General features: G+C 46.1%; 1 protein-coding gene across 1 annotated transcript in view; it reads left to right on the forward strand.

Annotated features, from left to right (window-relative positions):
- Tacr1 (tachykinin receptor 1) overlaps nucleotides 1-9,113 on the forward strand; it is a 167,744-nt gene extending 158,631 nt beyond the window's left edge. The window contains exons 3-5 of the mRNA XM_059256735.1: nucleotides 3,064-3,214; nucleotides 5,060-5,256; nucleotides 7,973-9,113. Coding sequence (XP_059112718.1) covers nucleotides 3,064-3,214; nucleotides 5,060-5,256; nucleotides 7,973-8,264 — 640 coding nt within the window. The 3' untranslated portion in view covers nucleotides 8,265-9,113. The remainder of the gene's footprint in view (nucleotides 1-3,063; nucleotides 3,215-5,059; nucleotides 5,257-7,972) is intronic.
- Nucleotides 9,114-24,816: the final 15,703 nt, after the last annotated feature.

The following is a 24,816-nucleotide window of genomic DNA, read 5'->3' on the forward strand; positions in this document are numbered from 1 at the left end:
GTTGTGCTGTTCCCATATTTTAGCTGTTATGAATAATAGTGCATAAGTATCTGTTTGTGTTCAGGATTTCTGTTTCTTTAAGTGTGTGCCTAGAAATAAAACTGCTAATAGCCAATATACATATTATACTTAATTATCCCTGTTAGGTACTAGAAAAGGCAATGTTCAATCTGACTATAACACTGTGTGTATATGTTTGTGTATATGTCATGTGCATATATTCTCACATACACATATTTGAAAACTCATATGGAAACCAGAGGTCAACATCAGTAGTCACTCTTCACCTTATGTTTTGAGACAGCGTCTCTTTCTGAAGCTGGAACTCACCATTCTAGCTAGACTGTCTATATAATGTGTTCCAAGGATCTGCCTATCTCCATCTCCACAGTGTTTGGGTTACAGATGGGTACTGTCACATCTGGATTTTTTCATGTGTTCTGCAGGTTTGAACTCAGGTCCTCATGCTTGGGAGGCAAGCTTCTTACTGACTGGACTACCTCCCCAGGCCCTGTAATATCTTTTCATCAAAATTAAGTCCATATTGTTTATTTCCAAAGAAATAACAACATTGCTTTGTGGGTCCGCCTGTTGTAGTGGTGCACACACCTGAGGGAGCCCATGGGAGGAAGATAGTACAAGTTCAGGGGCCAGGCTACACAGTAAGACCCTGTATCAGAAAAAACAAGGGAGGGGGAGAAGGAGAAAAAAGCTACTACTATTATCCCTAGGAATTAGCTACCCCTGTAAGCACAGGCCCCTCTGATCAATAAGAGCCCAGATACCAAAGGATAAGTTACAGGAGGAAAGTGATTTAACACATACTCTAATGAAGTCATTCAATTACAAACACCCATAGAGTCCCAACAGAGACTCATCGGTCTTGCAGATTCAAAGCCTAAAATAGAAGTTCCCCATCCTCACTATCTATCACAATAAATTAGGAAATTTTCTAGATTATACTCTCCTACTCCCACACCCAGGCTGATTGAGTGAATACCTTCAGCCACTGGGCATTAAAAGCTCCCATAGTGACTCTTCTATGCATTTGAGGCTGAGAACCACTGGTTCAGGGCAATGTTTTTCAATTTCTGAACCAGGAACAGAAGCAGCACCTCCTGGGAATTTGCTATAAGTACAAGGGATTGGGCACAGGGGAGACAACTCTGCTGTGGAATAAAGCTCTTGTACATTGGTTTAATAAAATGCTGAGTGGCCAGTAGCCAGGCAGGAAGTATAGGTGGGGCAAACAGACTAAAAGAATTCTGGGAAGAGAAAGGGCAAAGTCAGGGGTCACCAGCCAGACACAGAGGAAGCAAGATGACAAGGCAGACCTGAGAAAGCCACGTGCTAAACATAAATAAAAATTATGGGTTAATTTAAGAGTAAGAGTTAGTCAGTAATAAGCCTGAGCTAATGGCCAAGCAGTTATAAATATTAAGCCTCTTTGTGATTATTTTATAAAAGGCTTCGGGACCGTGGGCCAGGCAGGACACAGAAAAACTTCCAACTACACAACTCAGTGGGTTAAGTTCTGTGCAAGCATGGAGACCTGAATTTAGATTCCCAGGACCCATGCAAAGAGCCCAGTGAGGTGGTTCACACCTATAATCCCAGAACTGGGAGGCAGACACAGGATGATCCCTGGAGCTTGCTGACCCCACAGTCCAGCCAATCAGTGAGCTCCATGTTGAGTGAGAGACCCTACCTCAAAAAATAAGGTAGAGAGCCATAGAATAAGATAATCAGTGTCAACCTGTGGTCTGCACATGCAGATGGCTGGGCACACACACCCTTAGACATATAATCACCTACATATACACATGCATATGAATGTATGCACCACAAACACAAATGGGAAAAATAAATGAATGCTGATTTTTTTATGCCCAGTCCTCTGCAATTACTCAAGTTCTCTAGGGGATTCTGAGACCAACTGTGAAGACCACATGGATCCAAAGAAAGAAGCATCTATTGGACAACAGTATCTTCCCACACATCCTTCACTAGACAATCCCAGAGAGCACTCCAAGGCGGTGGCCCATCAAGGCACAACCAGAGCATTTGGTCATTTGGGCAATCGTTAATTAGTCCACAGGAGGCAGAGCTATTCTTTCAAGAAGGGACCATGGGGGAGTCTTGGAGTGTTCTCTGGTTCGGTCTATTCCTGTCATCTCTAAACGCTTGCTCGCAAGCATAGTCACCACAGCAACCTGAAGGGAAGACTGAAAGCAAATTGTGCACACAGCCAGACGTGGCAGAGCTGTTGATATTTACAAAGAAATGACTGAAAGCAAGTGGAGTGCTGATGAAGGAGAGATGGGGTGCTGGCACGGGTTCCCTATTGAAGAGGGAGAGTTTAGTCCTGACTGTAAGAGAGAGGAAGAAAACAAGGCTGTGGGTGGCTCTTCCCCAGTGGTAGGAAGTGGGTTCGGGGCTGGGAAGGTGTGGTGCCCACCTATAACTGCAATCCCAGAGCGCCAGAGGCAGAGGCAGGAAGACCAGGACCTCCAGGCAGGAAGATCAGGACCACCAACCTCCGCTACTGTTGCAGTTTGAATGTGAAATATCCTCCACAGGCTCATGTGTTTGTACAGTTGGTCTCTAGCTGGTGGAGCTATTTTTGGAAGGCTGTGGAACCTTAGGAAATGGAGCCTTGCTGGAAAAAGAGATGCTAGGAGCTAGCCAGTTTTACAGTCCAGATACACTTCCTTTCCTATCTCTGCTTCCTGACTATAGCAAGTGTGGCCAGCTGCCTGTCCCACCGCCATGCCTTCCGACCATGATGGACTGTGTCCCTTCAAAATGTAAGCCAAAATAAACACTACCTCCACTAAGCTGCTTCTTTGTCAGACATTTGCTCACAAAAACAAGAAAAGTTATAAACATGGGGAAAGTCCACTAGAAGAATATGAATTAAATTGAGTTGTTCTCTCCGGCTTATCATCCATTTATTCTATATGGATGTCATTCCTCCCTGCATCATGGCCGAGGCTAAGCAAGGTGTCCACAAACTGTAATCGCCTGCTATTTCTGATACTGACTCCTCTGTCTACCTCACAGGTATCACATCTGTGTGACCGTGCTGATCTACTTCCTGCCCCTGCTGGTGATTGGCTATGCATACACTGTGGTAGGGATCACACTGTGGGCCAGCGAGATCCCTGGAGACTCCTCCAACCGTTACCATGAGCAGGTCTCTGCCAAACGCAAGGTGAGCAAAGGTCAGGCAGGCATAGCCCACCCTGGCACTGACGGTGGGAGAGCAGGGAGTCCCCAGAGGCAGAAGCCATAAGGCGTCTCTGGACCTCAGGAACAGGCGAGGAAAGCAGGGTCTTTCTTCATGCCCACAAGTACATGTGCACATTCATATACAGTCATACACATGTGCAAACTCTCATATATGCACATAATCATACACATACAAAAGTACTCATCCATACATGCATTTATATACATACACACCAACAATCATATGCATGTACACATCCACATATAGACACTTACACACACACAAATATAAACAGTCATTCACATGCACATATACACACCAAAAACCACTCATACACATATACATATACCCACACATACCCACATGCACACATACATATATAGGCACTCAACATACATACAAATACTCATACACATGTACACACACACACACACACACACACATACCCATGTACATATACACATATTGATGCTTATATACATATACACTCACAAACTTTATACACATATACTCATATGTCCACACAAATACACTCAATCACATAAATTCACACACGTATACATCACATGTGTATTCACTCATATATAGACACATATACTCAAATACACTCATACACATACATACTTATACACAAATACACATATACTCATATATATATTATATATACACTCATGTACTTTCACACAGTCCTTCATGTGCAGATATTCATACACACATTAACATACACATACACATGTATATGCACATATTCATATACATAAACACAAACACATGAGCTATATATACATATGCAAACACACACAAACTCATACACATGTATACTATTCATACACACACACATATATGCATACACTTACACATACACAACTCATACACTCACCTATATACACATACATACAATTCAGACAAGTGCACACAACTCATACACATACACACATGCATACACAAAGCACTTTTGCCTGGGAATTTATAAACAAGAGAAATTGGTCTTCACAGCTCTAGAGGCCAGGAGTCTGGGACCAAGGCAGAGTCCCTGTCTGGTGAGGGCACTTCCTGCTCATGGCAATTGCCTTTGTACTGAGAGCTCTCACAGTAGAAGGCCAAGAGAGCTCCCAGGCCTCTCTTATAAGGGCTTTAATTCCGTCTATAAATCTTTGCTATCAGTGTCTAACTGCTTCCCAAAGGCCCGTGTCTTAATGCTGCCACATGTCACTGGCAGCTGTGATTCAGCATGTGATGGGGCCCGACTTGAACATTCAGGCTTCTGGGTCTCACAGACCTTCCTCAAGCCCCCTTTAAACACTGGACAGGTCCTTACAGGGGCTCTCCAGAGCTCTCCCTCCTTCCCTGTGCTTCAGTCTCCAGACCAAGCACCTTCCCCGACTCTTCCTCCCTGGCCCAGCCCTCTGCTGCCTTCCCTGGGCCTTCTCTCCTGAATCCCATTCACTTCTGCTCACTATCTCTCCCTTGGCTTCTCTGTACACTGCCCAGCAGGGTCACAAAACAGCACATCATAGTCCTCGGAAGGGTTCCCAGTCCACTCTCAGGTTATAATTCTATATATAATTCTACATATCTGGGACGGGTCCAGGAACCTGTAACTCCTAACAAGTCCCTGGTGGCAGTGATGATGGCAGTCTTGGGCCACATGCTGAGAACTGCAACCAGGATCCTTCAGCCTGAATGTCAAAGGTCTCCCAGCTTCCTTAGAAGAGGACATATAAAGAACCCCCCTTCCCACCCACACTGTACGGTGACAGGGAGGGGACAGAAGCCACCCCACAGAAGGACATGCTGATGGACCTGCCTGCCTTGCCCTCTTCCCAGGTGGTCAAAATGATGATCGTGGTCGTGTGCACCTTCGCCATCTGCTGGCTGCCCTTCCATATCTTCTTCCTCCTGCCCTACATCAACCCAGATCTCTACGTTAAGAAGTTCATCCAGCAGGTCTACCTGGCCATCATGTGGCTGGCCATGAGTTCCACCATGTACAACCCCATCATCTACTGCTGCCTCAATGACAGGTGAGGACACTATGCTCACACACCCCAGCCACCACCACCATCAGAAGGGAGTGGTGGGTCTGCAGCAAGCCAACCACACACTCCAAGCCATGCTCACTGGGGCTCTGCAACAGTATGAGCCCAGAGTGGGTTGGTTCTCTTGACCAAAGGAAACAAGTTATCCTTAATTTCATGTATGACATGATTTTTTTTCTGTGTATATGAAATTTTTTATGAGTGGCTAGCTGTGCCTGCAGGTGGAGGCCAGAGGAGGATGTAGGGTACCATGCTCTATCACTCCCCACCTTATTCCCTGGAGACAGAGTCTCTTACTGAACCTAGACCTGGGCTGGCAGCCAGTAAGTCCCAGCGATCTTGCTCTCTCCACACCCCAACACACACACACACACACACACACACACACACACACACACACACACAGAGAGAGAGAGAGAGAGAGAGAGAGAGAGAGAGAGAGAGAGAGAGAGAGAGAGAGTGTTGAGGATATAGGTACTGTACAGATGTAATACAAATTCCTAAATGATCTTAATAAAAAAACCCAGAGCCAGATATTGGGGTAAATGCTGAAAGAACAGAGAGACACAGGAAAAAGTCACAGCCACGTCTCACCTTGCCAACTCCATGAATCCTCTGACTGAAATCCTCCGAGTCCTCACCCGAAAGGGTCCAGCCAAAAAAGCCTTCAGTTGCTGTCTCCTCATGCCTTATATACCTTTCTTGCTGGGGTTAAAGACATGTGATTCCCAAGCACTGGGATTAAAGGTGTGTGCCACCACTGCCTGGCTCTGTTTCTCTCCTAGACTGAGTTAATCTCATGTAGCCTATGTGTGACCTCGAACTCATAGAGATCCAGACAGATCTCTGCCTCCTTTGTGGTGGGGGAGTGGGGGGGGTGGGGAGAGTGGGGGGAGTGGAGGGGGTGGGGGGGTGGGGGGTGGGGGGGGTGGGGGGGTTCAAGACAGAGTTTATCTGTATAGCTTTGGAGCCTGTCCTGGAACTCACTCTGTAAATCAGGCTGGCCTCAAACTCACAGAGATCCACCTGTAGCTGCCTCCCAAGTGCTGGGATTAAAGGCGTGCACCACCACTGCCCGGCAGATCTCTGCCTCCTGAGTGCTAGGATTAAAGGTGTGTGCCACCCCTGCCTGGCATCTATGTTTAATCTAGTGGCTTGTCCTGCTCTCTGATCTTCAGGCATATTTTATTAGGGTACACAATATATCACCACATACAGCCACACCTGACTTTTACATGGGTTCTGGGAACTTGGGTCAGGCCCTCACATTTCTGAAGCAAGGCCCCTAACCCGCTGAGCCATCTCCCCAACATCTGGTCTTCTGATTTTTTAAAAACTGGAGACTAAGTTAGTGGGACTGAGGTCATGTTGTTACTGTTGCACATAGACAAGCCTGCATACTAGATGCTCCTCTCGTCCACCGTTCCAGCGGGGTCACTTCCCCGGATTCGTCTTGCATTTCCAGTAACACAGAAAAGGAAAGGAAGTCAGGGTGTCCACGGTCTGGTTCCTGACCTTACATGACCTGACAGGCTCAGGGAGCCTTCTCTCAGCAGAGGTTAACGCAGACAATCCAGAGAAGGGAGACCCCCCAGGGACTGGCTGTCAGCAGTAAAGAATTCACTGTGGCAGGTAGAACGCACCCAGGACAGGCCTGGGACACCAGGCTGTAGTGTAATTGTCACCCAAAGAAGGATCCAACCTCTATGTGGGGAAGGATGCCGAGACGAAGGGGAAATCCCTGTTACCCCCTTCTCTCTCACCAGTTGGGAAGGGCCCCCTGTAACAGAGACACGTAAGCGCTAGAAGTATGTGAATGACATCTTCTTGAACTTGCTCCTGTGGTCTCTATGCATCTCACAGTTTCATCTTCTAAGAGCTTGATGACCTGTCTCCAGTTTTTTAGGTTAAATCTCCCAGTACATCTTTAAGTAAAGATGTTTCTCCATGTTTAACAAGTGTGGAAACTGAGGCACCCTGATAAAACACCACTGGCAGTCAAGGGTTGAGTCTAGATCCATACTTTTACTGTGAGCCTGGTCTGTTTGTTACCTTTCTATTGCTGAACTAAGACACCCTGGCCAAAGCAGCTTACAGAAGGGTTTATACAGGCCTGTGGTTCCAGAGGAGTAAGAGTCCATCATGGCAAGGAACTGTGGCAGTGGGTAGTAGACATGGAGGCCGGGACAGTGGAGAGCTCACATCCCCAACTGCAAACAGGAAGCAGAAGAATGAACCTGAAATGGCAGAGGCTTTTGAAATCTCAAAAACAATGACATACTTCCTCCAGCAAGACCACACCTTCTAAGTACCAAACAGTACCACCAACCGGGGACTGAATATTCAAATGCCCGAGACTATACTTCTTGTTCAAAACTCACCTGGCAAACAGATCAGTAAATACACACAAATACCTACAGTGTGGAATAGTTTTTGTAGCTGTTCAATTAACCCAACACCTTCTATTCATATATCTGAGGAAACAATCTAATTCTTGGATGTCCCAAAGACAGACGTGATTTCACCTTGACAACTGTCCTTGAGGGGGACTTGTCCTCAACATCTCCAGATGTGAATTAATTTGAATATGTAATGACACAGAATCAGTGTAGGTCCCGTGTTGAGGAGCTGACACCACAGGGTAGAAAGCCCTCTTAAAGCAGGCAGTCCCGGGGCTCACCTCTCCATCCTCTTTCTCCAGGTTCCGTGTGGGCTTCAAACACGCCTTTCGCTGCTGCCCCTTCATCAGTACTGGTGATTATGAGGGGCTGGAAATGAAATCCACCCGCTACCTCCAGACCCAGGGCAGCGTGTACAAGGTCAGCCGCCTGGAGACCACCATCTCCACTGTGGTGGGAGCTCATGAAGAGGAGCCAGAGGAAGGCCCCAAGGCCACCCCCTCATCCCTGGATCTTACCTCCAATGGCTCTTCTCGCAGCAACTCAAAGACCGTGACAGAGAGCTCCAGCTTCTACTCTAACATGCTGGCCTAGGCAGAGGGCACATGTCAAGGGTGCGGCCACCAGCCCATCCTGTGTCCTGATTCATTTATTCATGAAAGTCTTTGATCTGGAATCCATTGGAAATACCCTAACACTGGAGCTTTTGGAAAGGGTCACGATAGTTTAAGGAAAACATTCCATGCTGTATTCAATCTGGATTCCTTCCTGTCCTTGTCCACCATCCTCCATGACTGTGACCCAAGGCAGATCAATGAACTTGTATAAAATGAAAAGGCTGGACTTGATCCCCTACAGTGCATCCCGTGATTCCTGAACTGACTTCATCTGCATGCAGGTGCTCATTTGGGAAGGTGTGCTGCAGTCGTAAATCCAGCAGACCTACCTGCCTGGAGCTTCTGTCTTTCTTCAGTAAAGTCATGCTCAGCCATGTGCAGACTAGCTCACACCTCCAGCCTTCCACAAGACAGTGTGAATAAGAGAAGGCGTGACATAAATCCAAACGAAAGCTGTATCCCCCAGCTAAGCGCACATGAATAGAAAACACATATCCTCCTTTTTGTGACATCTCAATATTTCAGTTCATGTAAACATCATGGGATGGACAACTGTGTTCTTTTCTGCATTGTGTCCCCAATGCAACCAGTTCTGACAGAATATGTCTACAGAGGCCACCTGATGTGTATTCTAACCAAGAGCCAAGAGACCCATGCCAGGCTTGACCTATCTGGGCCTCTTTCCATCTTCGTAAAGCAACAGGGCTGAACCAAATACTCTTAAGTATCCTTTTGAGTCTCAGTGTTCCATGATTTAATGATGTATATGCTTTGTTTTACCTCTCTCTCTCTCTCTCTCTCTCTCTCTCTCTCTCTCTCTCTCTCTCTCTCTCTCACACACACACACACACACACACACACACACACACACACACACACAATTTTTTTTTTAAATGGCAGTCTCAGAAATACTAGGATTGGCAATCCCTAGAGATGGGTATGTGTAAATATTCTCCCATTGATCTCAAAACCCTGATCCAAACATTCCTTCTCCAGGAAGGTTCTGGTCTTTGATAGAGCAGAGGACTCCATAGGAAAGCTTGGATCTCTCCAGCAAGCTGAGTCCATCTCTGAGAGCAGCATCAGGAAGATGAGCGTGTGAGCTTCCTGGCCTGGCTGCTCCTGTCTTCATGCAGAGATCCTAACTCAGATTCTTCGCATTTTGCTACATACAGTGTAGAGTGAGGAGGCTACCCTCTGTGGCTACATTCCTGGAAGGAGGAGGCTTGCATCTTCTCTTCAGACTCTGAATCTTGCCCTCCTGCTCTCCTTTGTTGGTCTCTGTCTATAAGAGATTGAATGGCCCACCAATCCCAAAGGACACTTAGTCTGCCAAGAGCTGGGAACTGAAAGCATCTTGTCCTGATAGTTTCAGGGTCTCCAGCAGGTGAGCACACCGTTTCTGTCTCCCAGAGACACGCCTTGGCCAGATGTGGCTGGAAGCCAAAGCTTCCTGTAACATTCATGAATGTCCTCCTGGTTCAGATAATTGGGTGCACAGAAGCTCCATCTGTCACGTCAGAGAGAACAATGCCACCCACCACCAGGGTTTGTTTGTAGCTTTTGCCAGCCTTGTTGGCTCTAACCCTATGAGGGAATCAGCATGCCTGGGGGAGGCAATGATTGTATAAAAAAATGGTATAAGCCAGTAAAAAGAAACAAAAGGCATATTCTGCAGCTCATCATGGGAAATGTTTAATAAACTAAGTAAATTCTGCTCAATGACACTCTATGAGTGGAAAATAAATGTAGGGGCAACAAAAGTCAATGCCCAAATTGTTAACTATACTTCCAATAAAGAATCTTTCTGCATGTGGATGCAAAGTAACGTGGTTATGAGAAGTACCCAAGAAGAAAACATCAAGTGTTGAAGACATCCCATCTACAGAAGAGAAGGTTAGGGTAAAGTTGGCAAGGGTCTACAGAGTGCCTGCTCTGAACTTTGCCCTGGGCTGAGGACACACAGCTCCTTCCACCCCCAGGAGCATCCTGTGCCTGCCATTCTTGATGCAGCAGTCCTGGTGAAGCCAGGCCGCTCACCAGTTCTGGAGGCACTGAGAAGCAGAATCTTCCTGGGGTTTTAAAGACTGACTTTCAATATACGGACTTAAGCCAAAGGGTGGGGCTCTCAGAGATCCTCTGCAATGGCAGTTCTCTGAGTCAGCCCAGCGGACCTTTAGGACTGAGATGAGCAATTTCATTCCATGTGTGGTAAGAGGGAAGACGAGGTAGACCTGGGCTTTATGGATATGGCAAAGCATCCCTTACAGAGGACCAGTGAGCTTCCCACTACCCCTGCTCCAAAGTCCATTTAATTTGTAGCAATGTCAATTCCCGTGTGTGAGAACACTGTGATTTGTGCTCTGTGCATGGGTCTCTTATTGAAATGTGTCACCCTGTGTTTATCTCCTATGAGTTTCCTTGATGTGCCCTCCAGTAGTGATAGACTGGGAGTCACCCTGGGCCATCCTTCCTGTGTTACCTCTAGCCTGTGGGATCCCAGTGCCATTGGCATGCTCCCTCTGTGCCAGTCTCCTCCCGCCACCATTCTTGGTCAGAAAGGAGCTCTGAAGTGTACCTCATACTCAACAGAACAGAAGGGTGGGGAAGGGACCCTGTGGAAGGAACACCCTTAACCCTTCAGCAGAAGGCTGATACAAAGGGTTGAGTGGATCCTAGGAGAGGAAGGGCTCAGGCCTGGGGAAAAGGCTGTCCATGGAGAGGGGTCTGTGTTTGGGGCCTGGGATGCTAGAAAGAATCTCTTACGGAAATAAAGTTATGCTTTCAGCCAGCTCATGCCTCTGTCTCTTCTCTAGGGAACAGGAAGAAACACTACTGGGGTTGGAGTGGGATGGTAGTAGGCACTCTCACAAACTGTACACCCAGTAGGATGAAACCCAACATCTACTCAACTCTGTGGTGGCATAGGTATGGGCTGGCAAGATCTAGGCTGTGTTTCCAGACTGGGAAACAGGAACTTGGGGTGGGATTATGTGGCAACGCCTATAAATAGAGAGGTGTCAGTTCAAGCTGTCCATGGGCAGATGACAAGGTGGTCAGATGTACAAGAGATGTCCTGGAGGCAAGGTCAAGGCACATCATGCGGGAAGAGAGGGGGGTCCAGCTAAAGGACACAGTGGGAGACGGAGAGGACTTTAGATCACCAATGAATGGAGATAGGGTGTTGGGATTTGAATGAGAAGCATCTCCTATAGGCTTGGGTATTTGAACATTTGGTCCCCAATTGGTTATGGTATTTGAAGAGGTTGTGGAACCTTTGAGAGGTGGAGCCTCACTAACAGATGCACATCACTGGGGAAGGGGCTTTATGGACTCTAACTCTGGAACTGTTAGCTCGAATAAACCGTTTGTTCGATACGTTCTCTAAGTTGCCTTGGTCATGGTGTTTTATCACAACAGAGAAGTAACTATCGCAGAGGGAGAGAAAAACCCAGCATGTGTAGACACTGCTCAAGGGAAACCAACATCTGCCTTAGCAGAAATGGTCAATCTGGCACCCACCATGCTCAGTGACTGCCTGGGGTCTCCTGGAGAAGAGGGAAGGAGGTGTCCACACTTGAACAATGTGGCAGACCCAGAATGCTGCACCTGGGCTGTGGGGAGGGTGTCGGCTGATGGCCTTCCTCGCCCGTTCTTTCTCCAAGCCGATCTGGGCCATGCAGCTGCACAACCGTGTAAGAGCTTCAGTCCAGGCCTCTGCGTTTACTAACATGGCAGGAAACCACTGCAGAGTGGAAACATCAGTGATGATCACTGTGAGCCCTGGCAACCTGCCTCTCCCGATGGGCCACCTCCCATGGGCAGTGCCATCCAGAGAGTCATAAGACACTGGACAGACTTGCAGTGGCAGAGAGAAGGAAAGAGGAAAACAGAGATAGCTACCTGATAAGGCATCAGAAATTAACAACAAAGATGCTCCTTTCTAAATTAAGGCATCTTAGAAAACGATCGCTGGACAAGCTTCAAGGAATCCAGAGTCTCCTTCGAGATCCCCACATCTCACACGGATAATGGTCGCGGGGCGGGAGAGATCCATCTGAATATCCTCTAAAGCATCATTAACCCTATGCTGTCCAGCAAAAAGATAGACCGTGGAATGTTTCTAGGAGAGGGATGAGAAGCCTGAGGCCTTCCGAACTCAGCTAGAGGTAGATGAGCCCCAGAGGAACCAGCCTGGCTGCCAGGAAACAGTTTTGGAATAAAACCACACTTCCTCTCAGGCACCACACGATTTAAAAGCTTTAGACAAAACCTACGAGTTCATGACGAAGGGGTGTGCTCGCTCTTCTCCACGGAAAGACAAGTGTGCCCCATGCATAAGCAATGGTGATGCTTTAGTTACAGGTCAACAGATCACACAGGATGTGGGGGACAGCTACGGAGACCCAAAGATGTTTTCATTTGCTCCAGGAGTGTGTGGCAAGCATCCTAGAGACAGTTACCCCTGGGCTCCCTCAATCCCTTTGGTACAAGAGTGAACAGACCTCCTCAGCTCTGAACCCCAGAGTGGTAGTTCAGTGAAGGAAGGCCCTGAGCACAGGCAGATGAGGTGGGGACACATGGAGAATGTCCCTCTCCATAAATGGAGCATTTGAATGCCACGGGCAATGTTCTAAGACACCAGCACTTATTTCTACCTGTTCAGGAGAGCAGAGGGGAGGGAAAGGCTGAAAATCAGCAACCTCACGGTGCAGACTGAACACAGGTGTCGCCCTGGCTTCCCTCTCAAGCAACATCGCTTGTGAGGAGAAAAGATTGCTAATGAGCACCAAGTGACCAGAGGCTATCAGAGGCAAATGCTGGTGTTGCCTACTCAGCTAGCTCTGGAAACTTCCATCCCAGTTCAAACCTGGGTTCTCTGCACTGCATCTTCTTCTTTTTTTTTTTTTTTTTTTTTTGAACTTTTTTAAAATTTATTTTTAATTTTTAAAATATTTCATTAGATATTTGAGAATTTTGTACATGGTTTGATCATATCCTTCATTCCTCAACACTTCTCAGATCCACCCCACTTTCCTACCCACTCAACTTGGTGTCCATTTTTGTCCCACCCCTATCCAAGGAGCTATTGGCAATTGATAGCCCCTGGGAGAGAGTCCACTTTCCCTAAGATTACAGCCTCTAGTAAGTCAACCACACTGCAGGGGGGGGGCACTCATCCAAGAACCTTTTCCTTTTATTTCCAGTTCATTTTGTTCCTCACTCTTTAATCCAGCACAGCTCCTGTCCCTGGAACACCCCTCCTAACTCCCTCCTTGCTGAAATGTGACCCTCCCTGTCACTAATGGAGAACAGGACATACCTGTCTCCCAGAGATGTCATTTACTGTAACTAACCCCCAACAGGGTGATACTATAAGGAAAGGAAAGGGATTTAGGGAAGTAATTTGCCCTTAAGGATGGTGCCTTTATGGTAGGATTAGTGTCCTTAAAACATGACGTGTGTGTGTGTGTGTGTGTGTGTGTGTGTGTGTGTGTGTGTGTGTGAGAGAGAGAGAGAGAGAGAGAGAGAGAGAGAGAGAGAGAGAGAGAGAGATCGTTTCTCCCACTCAACCATGACACCATCCAAACACCTTCCCTCCATTTTCAATCCCTCCCATAACTCCAACCTCACTCAACCCCCCTCCCCCATTCCCAGTTACTTTTCTAAATTGAGATGATTTGAAGAGCAGGGCTTCAGTGTTAAACCCAAAACTTAAAAGAAGCAGCTGAGGCTTTGGGGAGCCTGTTCCCCGTGTTGGATTACCTCAGTCGGCCTTGTTGCAGGGGGAGGAGCTCTGTCCTGCCTCAACTTGATATGCCATGCAGTGTTCAAGCCCATGGGAGGCCTGCCCCTTTCTGAATGGAGATGGAGGAGGAGTGAATGGGAAGAGAGGTAGATGGGAGTGGGAGGGGGGGACAAGAGGAGAGGAGGGAGGGGAAACTGAGGTCAATAAGTAAAACCAATGAAAAAAGTTAAATGAGTAAATAAATAGAATAAAGTTGTTCATATATTTGGAATTGCTTCTAAAAATTAAGTTGTTTTAATAAAGAATATTATTCTTAAAGCAGGGCATGGTGACACTCAACTTTAATCCCAGCACTCAGGAGGCAGAGGCAGGCAGGATTTCAGAGTTTGAGGTCAGCCTGGTGTACAGAATGAGTTCCAGGACAGTCAGGGCTACTCAGAGAAACCCTGTCTTGGAAAAAATAAATAAATAAAATGAAAAAATAAACACATAAACAAAGAATATTACTCATTTAGTTTTAATGTAGAAGGTGAAAATGCTTCCCAAAGAGACTCTACCAACTTTTATTTCACTTGAAGCCAACACTTGTTTCCCCAACCCCCCCACCAAGTGTAGACGTTTTAGAACTTTTTAGTGTGTGCTAATTTAATGGGGAAAAAATGCTTTGTTTTAATTACATTTTTATTACTGGAGATTGTACTTATTCTTTGCTGGCTCTGTATCATTAAACATTTGTATAGTTAAAGGAAAAAGGAAAAGAAGCAGCTGAGGCAAAGATGACACTGACGTTATGCACCAGTGTATTATTACTTACTGTCGTGGTTTGAGAGAAAATGGCCTCCAAATGGAGCGACACTATTAGAAGGTGTGGCTTCGTTGGAGTAGGTAGACCCTTGTTGGAGGAAGTGTGTCACTGTGGAGGTGAGCTTTGAGGTCTCATAGATGCTCAAGATTCCACCCAGTGCCTCAGTTCACTTCGTGTTGCCTTTGGATCAAGATCTAAGGACTCTCAACTCCAGCACCATGTCTGCCTGCGTGCCACCATGCTTCCTGCTGTAATGATAATGGACTAAACCTCTGAACTGTAAGCCAGCCACCTCAACTAAATGTTTTCCTTTATAAGAGTTGCCGTGGTCCACCTGGGGATGAAAACTTGAGGGATTAGGGTGAGGGGTAGATGGAAGGGGAGAGTACTGAAAGATGACTGGAAAGGGAGTATGTTTGGGGGTCAGGTAGAAACCTGATACAAGGGAAACTCCCACGAATCTGCAAGGACGACCCCAGCTAAGACTCCTAGCAATAGTGAATATGTAGCCTAAACTGGCCATCTCCTGTGATCAGATTGGTGGCTCCCCCAATTGTTATCAGAGAGCCTTCATCCAGTAACTAATAGAAACAGATGCAGAGACCCACAGCTAAACATTAGGCCAAGCTCAAGGAATCCTGCTGAAGAGAGGGAGGAAGGATTGTGGCAGCCAGATAGGTCAAGGACATCACAAGAAAACTCACTTACCTGGTCTCATAGGGACTCACAGAGTCTGAACCGACAACCAGGGAGACTGCATGGAACTGATCTAGGCCCTCTACATATATGTGACAGTTGTGTAGTTTGGTCTACTTGTGGGACTCTTAACAGTGGGAACAGAGGCTGTCTCTAACACTTTGGCTGGCTCTTAGGAACCTATTCCTCATACTGGATTGCCTTGCCCAGCCTTAATACAAGGGGAGGTGCTTAGTCTTACTACAACTTGATAATGCCACACTTTGTTGACACCCATGGGAGGCTTACCCCTTTCTGAACAGAAACAGGAGAAGTAGATTAAGGAATGGAACAGAGGAGAAGGGGGAGGGAATGGGAAGAGACGAGGAGGGGGGACTTCAGTCAGGATGTAAAATAAATTAAACTTTAAAATATTTTAAAAAGAGTTGCTGTGGCCACGATGTCTCTTTACAGCAATAGAAACCCTAACTAAGACACTTACTTTTCTTGCTGCTATGATAAAACATTCTGACAAGTACAACTTATGGGAGGCAGGGTTTCTTTTGACTGACCCTTCAAGGGTATATATAGTCCATCATGGTGGGAAAGCCCTGATGGCAGGGGCTTGAGGAGCCGATCACACTGCATCTGCAGCCAGGAAGCAGAAAGCAATGAGCGCCATGCTCAGCTCGCTCTCTCCTTTTTCACAATCTCGGTTCCCAGCCCAGGGAACAGTTAAAATGAGTATTCCCACATCAGTTAACTCAGTCATGATAATCCCTGACAGAATAAGAGACTGAGTACTCAGTCCTATGTGGGATGCCTGTAGTCATCTCTCCTCCTAACCAAGGCAGAGGACATCATGGACAAGAGTGTAGAAAGGATAGAAGGGTCACAGGATGGGGAGGACTGCTAAGAAATGCTGTCTTCTGGTCACGACATGGCTACCACACATTCATAAACCCACAGCTGCTGTGGCTACCTGCGCAAGATCGAGCTAGCCAAAATTCTGGCACAGACGGCGTAGGCCTTACTCTAGCTATTGGCAGCTGATGGTTTCACTCTGTTTTGAGGGTGTGGCACTCAGAGGATTACCATGGCAGATGGCCCCACCCCTAAGCACATATGGGCAGGAGAGGCTGGACTTCATGGGTCTTTAAAAATACATAAAATTGGAAAAAATAGGGAATATGAGGAAAGTTGGAGGAGGGATTGGGCCAGTAGATATAATCACATTTCATTTTATACATGTATGAAATGATCAAGAATACCATTTTTTAAAAATGATCCCTCCCAGACATTCTCAGAGGCTAACCATCATCTAGACAATTCCTCACAGGAGGCTTGTCTCTTAGGGGACTCAAGATCTAAAGCTGACAACTGGTATTAATGACCCCCACAGCTTGCAGTGAACTCAGCAGAATCCTCCTCAGCCAGTCACCGTGACTGAGTGCCATTTCCCCTTTCTTCAGTGTCTTCCCCGTGCTTGAGACCACTTCGTTCCTCCGTGCCGTATTGCCTGCACTGTGTCTGTGCCCTGAGCAGAGTGGAGACACAGCTAGGTCCCTTGGCTTTTGCTTGGCAGAGCAGATCACATTAGTGAACGGACCATATGTGCTGGTATGCTTAAAACTAGTTTGAAGACCCCAAATGTTGAAGGACAGGGCTAACTTCTTCCCTCTCTCCACCTTAAATGAAATATGATAACAAGCCCTTTGCTCTACATCTCTGGGGTCATGAACTTTATGTACATTAGCAAGATTGATCCCCACACGCCATGAAGCCAATGTTAATTGTCCTTAGTATGAGAATAATGGGGTATCATTTAAGTAACTTGCCTAATATCCCACTGATGGAACACAATTGCCACTGATACCCAACTCCAATGCCCAGAGTCCAAAGCAAATCCCCTTGCTGTCCCCTGTATTCCTCACAGTGCTGTGGTGTACCCCAATAAAGCTTATCTGAGGATCAGAAGGAAAAGCCAGCCACTGCAGTAAACATAGAAGTCAGGCAATGGAGCACACACCCTTAATCCTAGCATTCAGGAGGCAGAGATCCATCTGGATCTCTGTAAGTTCAAGACCACACTGGGAACAGAACCAGGGGTGGTAGCACACACCTTTAATTCCAACACTAGTTAACCATAGAGGTCTGGGGGTCTGTACAGACAGACAGGAAGTGACAGAGCTGGGCAGAGAGAGGAAGTGATGTAGCTGGGCAGAGAGAGGAAGTGAGATGGCAGGGACAGAAAGGCATGTTAGGCGTGGGGATACAGGAAGTAGGTCTCTCTCTGGAGGCTGAGGAGTTGGTGAGGTGAGGTTGGCTGTGGCTTGTCCTATTCCTCTGATCTCTCAGTTTTAACCCTAATGTCTGGCTCTGGGTTTTTAATTAATAAGCCCATTTAGCAATTCATTTTACACAGGGGCATTTCTCTTGAAGTTGCCATAGTCTGGGTGGGTCTGACCTCCCTGGACGCATTGCCAGGAAGTTAGTTCATGAAGTGGCATTTTCAGAAGCAGAAAATTTTCATAGGATCATCGGAAGAAGATTCCAAAGGGTAAACTGTCCTCATGTGTGTACCTGTTTCTGGAGTCAACTGCGTAGCCAGGCCCTAATCTTGGTGTTCAGAGACCTCAGCAAATACGTCCAGCTGCAATTAATCTTGGCACCTTCAGTCTTGATAAAAATTCCCTAGATGATGCATTTCTTTAGAGGATAAAGGCTTACAATAGAGAAGTCACTGGGAAAGATAATATACTTGAAACAAGCAACGGCCATGTCCCGCCCTCCAGCCAGGCTTACTTGGGTACTGGAGGCAGAGAAAGGTAGATCCAGACCTCTTGATTATTTATGGAGCACACTAAAGGGTATCCTGGAGCCAAGTTGTACCAGAACATTACCTAAAAGGTTATGCAAAGACTTTCTGAGTCAGGGGAGAAGGGTGAAGTCAGAACTCAAGCAAAGGAGCCAAGGGCACCAGCTTAATGGTTTTCAAATCACAGTGGAATGAAAGGCTTCCCATAGTCCAGGTTCCTAGCCTCATCCTCAGAGTGTTGGATGTAGTAAGTCACCACTAAGCCCAGGAACTGCATTTAGTCAGCACATGAGTAACTACTGTGCAGATGACCGTGGGACTGCTAGAGTGGCTGAATTGAAACAGAAAATGGTTTAAAGGTCTGCAGGGATGGGATTCAAAGCGAAGGGTGGATTGTAACCAAGGAAATGGACCGCTATTTTCCCAATACACAGGCTTGCCTCTCTGAGCAAAAGCAGAAGCCCAAAGGTCTGGCATGTGGATTTGGTTAGGAGCAAGGTTTCAGGTTCAACCCCACAAGAGAGAGGGTTACAATAGGAGCAGACATGGGGAGGTGGGGTTACAACTCAGTCCTCCTCTATCCCATGTGGCCAAATTTTCAATGTTTTCTTCCAGCATTTCAATATTATTCCTCTGATACAAGAAACCTCCATATCGCCCACCTGCCCCCTACCCTAGTTTAGTCTTCCTTTCTGAAAGTTTGCAAAATCAAAACAGGTGTGTTATCTCCACTGTCTAGATTCCCAGGCAGACATGATAGCCATGAACTATGATAGACCTTTAAACCTTATCCAGTCTTTAAACTATGTCCAACTCAGAAGGGAATTGTCTGGCTTCCCTAAATTCTGTAACAAGTCTCAGTGCCTTTTATAGGAAGGTGTGCCGCTTATTTTTGTGGCCGTAATAAAACACCATGACCAAAAGCAACTTAGAGAAGGAGGAGTTGATTCTGGCTTCAGGCTCCAGAGGGAGAGTCCATGACCGTCGGGGAACCACGGCAGCAGGCAGGCAGCCGAAAGATCATATCTTCAACCACACACACGCAAACAGTGAACGGGAAGTGGGGCACGGTTGTAAACTCTCCAAGCCCACCCCCAGATGTGCCCCCTCCAGCAAGGCTCCAGCTCCTCGAGGCTCCACAGTCCCAGAGAGCATCAGCAACCTGGGAACCAGTGTTTGAGGATGTGAGCCTAGGGGGATCCTCCTTATGAAAACTTCCACAGGTATTTCATTTTTGTTTCATTCTAACACTACACCCAGTTTCAGGACCACGTCAGTTATTCAGAGCTTTCCACCAACACTAAACTTAGATGTGTGTCCAAGCTAGAGCAAGGTCTATATATCATAGCAATGTTGCTTATGTGGACAGTGAAAAATATAAAGCAAAAAATAACCAAGGCAAATGCTGTTGAGGTGGGACACATTTCCTTTTTACAAGTGAATAAAAAAGACTGTAAACTTCAACAGTCCCCGGTCTCAGCCCTCTTCAGGTAACATTGCTAAGTCCCCTCATGACAAGAATAACGTCAGAGGCAGGCTTCAGGACTTGGCTACCCAATGACAACAGGGATAATTGTAACATGTCCTGAAACTCACCCTTCCAACAAACACTTACCAAATCTCTAGAAATGGTCCCTCACAGATCATGACTTGCTGACCAGAAGGGCACACTGGTGCTTCTACACTATAGAAATAACCTCCAATGGTCATTGTGACCGGAAATATGAATCTTCCTTTTAGCCAAAGGACGCCTAGCCTTCACTCTTTCATTCTTGGACCCACAGTGCAGCAAGATGTGTGCTGAGCATTAGGCTGAAGAAGGCATGAAAAGAGCCCAAGTTCCCAGAGAAAACAGCTTGCAGGCTAATGGCTATGTCAGCCTAGCAGCCCAATGATAAGAATGTAACTAAAATCTGATACAGGGAGTTTTTAAAAAAGAAATGGCCATTTATTTGAGCTTAGAGAAAAAGAATTGGGTGTTGGATTTGAGGTCAGAGAAGTGAGCTCTGAGAAAGTGAGATCCTGGGGAAGAGTGGGCATCAATGAGAAGAGGTAGAGAATATCCCAAGCACAAGAAATGGAAAGCTGTGTGACCAGGACAATGGCGTATTTGAGCTACTGGAAAATAACTAAACAACCAAACAAGACCAATGTCTGTGTGGAAGAGGTAGGGGGAGTAGGGGGAGGTGAGGCTGAAAAGAGAGAGGGGGGAAATGAGTCAGAGACCCTTGTAAGCCCTGAAAACAATTTGGATCTTTAGTCTTAGAGCAAAGGATACCACCAAAGGACTTGGGAGCTGACAGCAGCAATCTAATTTTAGAAAAGGGCATGATGGTGGCATAGAGACCAATTAGGAGGCAATTTCTGTGGTCTATTTGGAGGTGGGGGGAGAGATAGAATGATGCTGACCTCTGAGAGTGATAGGCATCTCTAGGTCCAGATGGGATTGACCTAGGAACTAAGATGTGGACCAATCAACCGTCACCAAAAGTCAATCTAAGGGGTTGAAGTAAAGATGCAGACAGAGGAGACCTGAGCAAGTAAAAGTAAATTTACTAAAAAGCAGGAAAGGGTCCATAAGATGGATCAGTGGATAATGATGCTTGCCATCAAGGCCAACCTGAGTTCAATTTCTGGAACCAAAATAGTAAGCAAGAATTGATACCTGTAAGTCGTCTTCTGACCTACGTACTAAGACACTATCCTCACTAGGTTTCCATTACTGTGATAAGACCACAACCAACAGCAACTTGGGGGGGGGGAGGGAGTTTATTTGACTCATACATATACAACTTGACCACAGTCCATCACTGAGGGAAGCCAAGGTAGGAACTCAAGCAAGGCTGGAACATTGGCTTGCTCCCCACAGCTTGCTCAGCCTCCTTTCTTATACAACCCTGGCCCACCTGACCTGGGGTGGCACTGCCCACAGTGAGTGGAGCCCTCTCACATTAACTACCAATCAAGAAAATAACCCACAGACATGCCCACAAGCCAATCTGATGGTGGCAATCCCTTAACTGTGGTTTCCTCTTCCTAAATCACTCTCATTTGTGTCAAATTACCCCCAAAATAAATAAATAAATAAATAAATAAATAAATAAATAAATAAATAAATAAATAAATAAATATAAATAAATAAATAAATAAATAAATAAATAAATAAATAAATAAATACTAACCAGCACAGACTCCCATATTCAGTTACGGTCCCTGGGGACTTTCCCTGGGACTTCTAACAGAAACTGGACAAAGATCAGGGTAATTTTTATTGAGATTGGTTCATTCTCTGGAAATATTACATGCCAAAGAAGAATCTATACACTCTATGCATGTCCCCTTACCCAACTGGGGAGATGATCAGAGTGGAATGGTCAAGTGCCCCTGCTCATTATTTCTTAAACTTGGCTTGGTTTGCCAGCCATTGGCCTTGGCTAGATCTGCTAATACCAAGTGCAGCTGGGTTCACTAGCTGGTAACTAAACCATGCTCGCTCTTTTCACACGTATAGGAACAGCCTGTCTTTTACCATGTGCCTTGTCTTTACTGCCTGTGTAGCAGGAGCTAAGCCCTACCACAGCTCCCAAGATACACCTGTAGCATTCCTTGGTTACCTCATCTTTAGTTCCCTGTTCACTTAGGCAACCTGAAGTGGTTTCTTTACTGGAGTAGGTGAGGGTATTTTAGAAGTCCTCCTTCTCTGCTTACAATTTAGTCTGCTGTCATTAGCAACATTAGGTACAGGGATATGGGAAAGCGTGACAGTGTCGTATGTATGATCCTCAAGGTAGGCTCAATGGGAGCCAGTAGGAACCTGCAGAGATTGGCTTGTTTTCCTTGGAGGCCAGCCCTCTTATCTAGCCACCTTCATGATCTCATACACAGCTGCCATCCCTCCTAATTTACCTTCCTCAGTGTTCCAGGCCTTGGTTTTTGCCTCACCTAACCTTTTAACCCTAAATCTGTTTTCACTACATCAGAATCTCAAACTAAAAGAGTGAGGGGGGGGGGGAAGCAGATGGACTTAAGCAGTTTGCTTTGGTGTTCCACCACTGGATTACACTGTGGGGAAGAGGGAGATTCCAGAAGGAAATTTAACATTTCTTGTGTAGGCTGTTGAATGATAGAGCCGTTCCTGGGAACAAAGACCATTAGGACACTAATCATGGGGGAAGGCTTAGAAACATAAGCTTGATCTCAAGCGTGCTGGATGTAAGATAACGATAAAGACATCCAAGGAAATGCCAAGGAAGACATTGGATATGCCGGCCTGCAGTTAAGTGAGCAGTCTGACTACGAACAGCAATCTACGAGTCAATTATAGATGGCAGCTGATGCTCTGAGCATAAGTAAGGAAATCACCAGCAAATCCCAACAGCTGTATAGAAGAGTCAGAGTCACTAAAGAGAGGAGAAGCAAACCAAGGGAATTTGGTGTCTTCCAAGTCAATGAAAGGTGAAGAGGTCTGGGGTATGAGGACCAACAGCTAGAGCCAGCAGGGAAACACTAAGTGCCCAAGAGGTCTAGTGATGGAGAGATCGGTGCTAGACTTAACAAGGGCTGTGGGAATGGAATCAGGAGATAGAGCAGATCACAGACAGTGAAGAAAGAATGCCTGATAAAGAAATACAGACCCGGGGCTGGAGAGATAGCTCGGTGGTTAAGAGCACTAGCTGCTCTTGCAGACGAACTGGGTTCAATTCAAGCACCCATATAACAACTCATAGACATCTGTAACTCTGGTACCAAAGGATCTAATATCTATCCTCTTCTGGCCTCCACAGGCAATGAATGCATGTGGTGCAATACACTTATACACATAAAATAAAAATAAATATATGTAAACAAAAAGACAGAAATACAGACCCAAACATACAGAGCTCCTAATTTAGGAGAGAATGAACAACATGGTGTCTAGGGATGAAGAGATGGCTCATTGCTTAAGAGTGTGTTGCTCTTGCAAAGGACACACATTCAGTTCCCAGGACCTATTGTCAGGCAGTTCCTCGTGGTGGGTAACTCCAGCTCCAGAGGAAATCAGGCACTCTCTCCCTGACCTCCATAGACACTGCAGTCATGTGCCTAGACACCTACACACATCTACATATAATCTTAAAGTTAAAATAAAATTGGCCTCCAGACTTCCCACATCTTCCTCCAGGGTCTAGCCTCATAAGTGTAGTCTTCACGCCTCATCAGGGAAACTTCTCTTCGCAACAGACAGGGATCACTACAGAAGACCACAACCAATCAATATTTAGAGTTGTGGAGCTCAGTCCCAATGGATACATCTACAAAACACTCTCATACCAGGGAGCATTTCAGAAGAGGGGGCAGACAGATTGTAAGGGACAGAGGATCAGGGAGTTTGCTGTGAGGTTAGTTCCCTAGTAACAACAGAAGCTGTACCCATACATGTCTCACCAACATGACCACAAACATGAGCTGAACAAGGAGGACACCGATGAACATCTTATACTGGTCAGGGAAAATCCCATGATGCCCCAACACTACTCAAAGAACTACAGGCAACTGAGTAAATCTGAGAGCAAAGGAGGTGGTCCTCCCCAGGGAAGAGCACACCAACTAGTTGCCCAGTGTCAAACAGCCAGCCCTGAAAACATACACACAAGTAACATTATATGGACTCAACAGGCTATATTTAGGAATATAGATGTATATACAAATACATATGGTCATGTAATAACAATTGATGAAAAAGAGGCCACAAATTTGAAGGAAAGCAGGAAGAGGTACATGGGAGGGTTTGTAGGGAGGGAAGGAAAGGGAAAAATGTTGAAATTAAAATACAACTTCAGCATTTTTTAAGAATTAAAATTAAATCTTAAAACAAAAAGAATATGCTACAATAAGACCAGGCATATACCATCATATCAAGGCTGGACGAGGTGACCCAGTAGGAGGGAAAAGGTCCCACAAGCAGGCAAAAGAGTCAGAGACAGCCCCCAGCTCCCACAAGAACACCAAGCTACTCAGCCACAGCATATGTGTAGAGGATCTAGGTCAGACCCCTGCAGGCTCCCGAATATGCTGTGTTTGGTTGCTGTCCCTGGGAGGCCTGGTCTTTTCTGAGGGGAGACAGAGGGGGTTAGATCTGGGGAAGGTAGGGGGAGACTGGGGGAGGGGAGGGACAGGTAAGTGGGGTCAGGCTGTAATATATATGAGAGAAGAATAAAAACATGTAAGTTTTAAAAAGAAAGAATATAGCTGGGTGTGGTGGTACACACCTTTAATCCCAACACCTGGAGGGCTCTCTAGGTAGATCTCTGTTTGAAGCCAGCCTAGTCTATAGTGAGTTCTAGGTCAGCCAGAGCTATAGTACTGAGGCCACATCTTAACAACAAATTAATAAAAATAAATATAAGAATTTTAAAAAATAACTCAGTAGCAAGAGAAAGCATGGAGCCATGGAAAGGTTTTCAATTGGCATCTGTTATTCAACAGAAGACTTGAATTTACTT

This window comes from Peromyscus eremicus, chromosome 3, assembly GCF_949786415.1.
Source record: "Peromyscus eremicus chromosome 3, PerEre_H2_v1, whole genome shotgun sequence".
In the NCBI taxonomy this organism is placed as follows: domain Eukaryota; kingdom Metazoa; phylum Chordata; class Mammalia; order Rodentia; family Cricetidae; genus Peromyscus; species Peromyscus eremicus.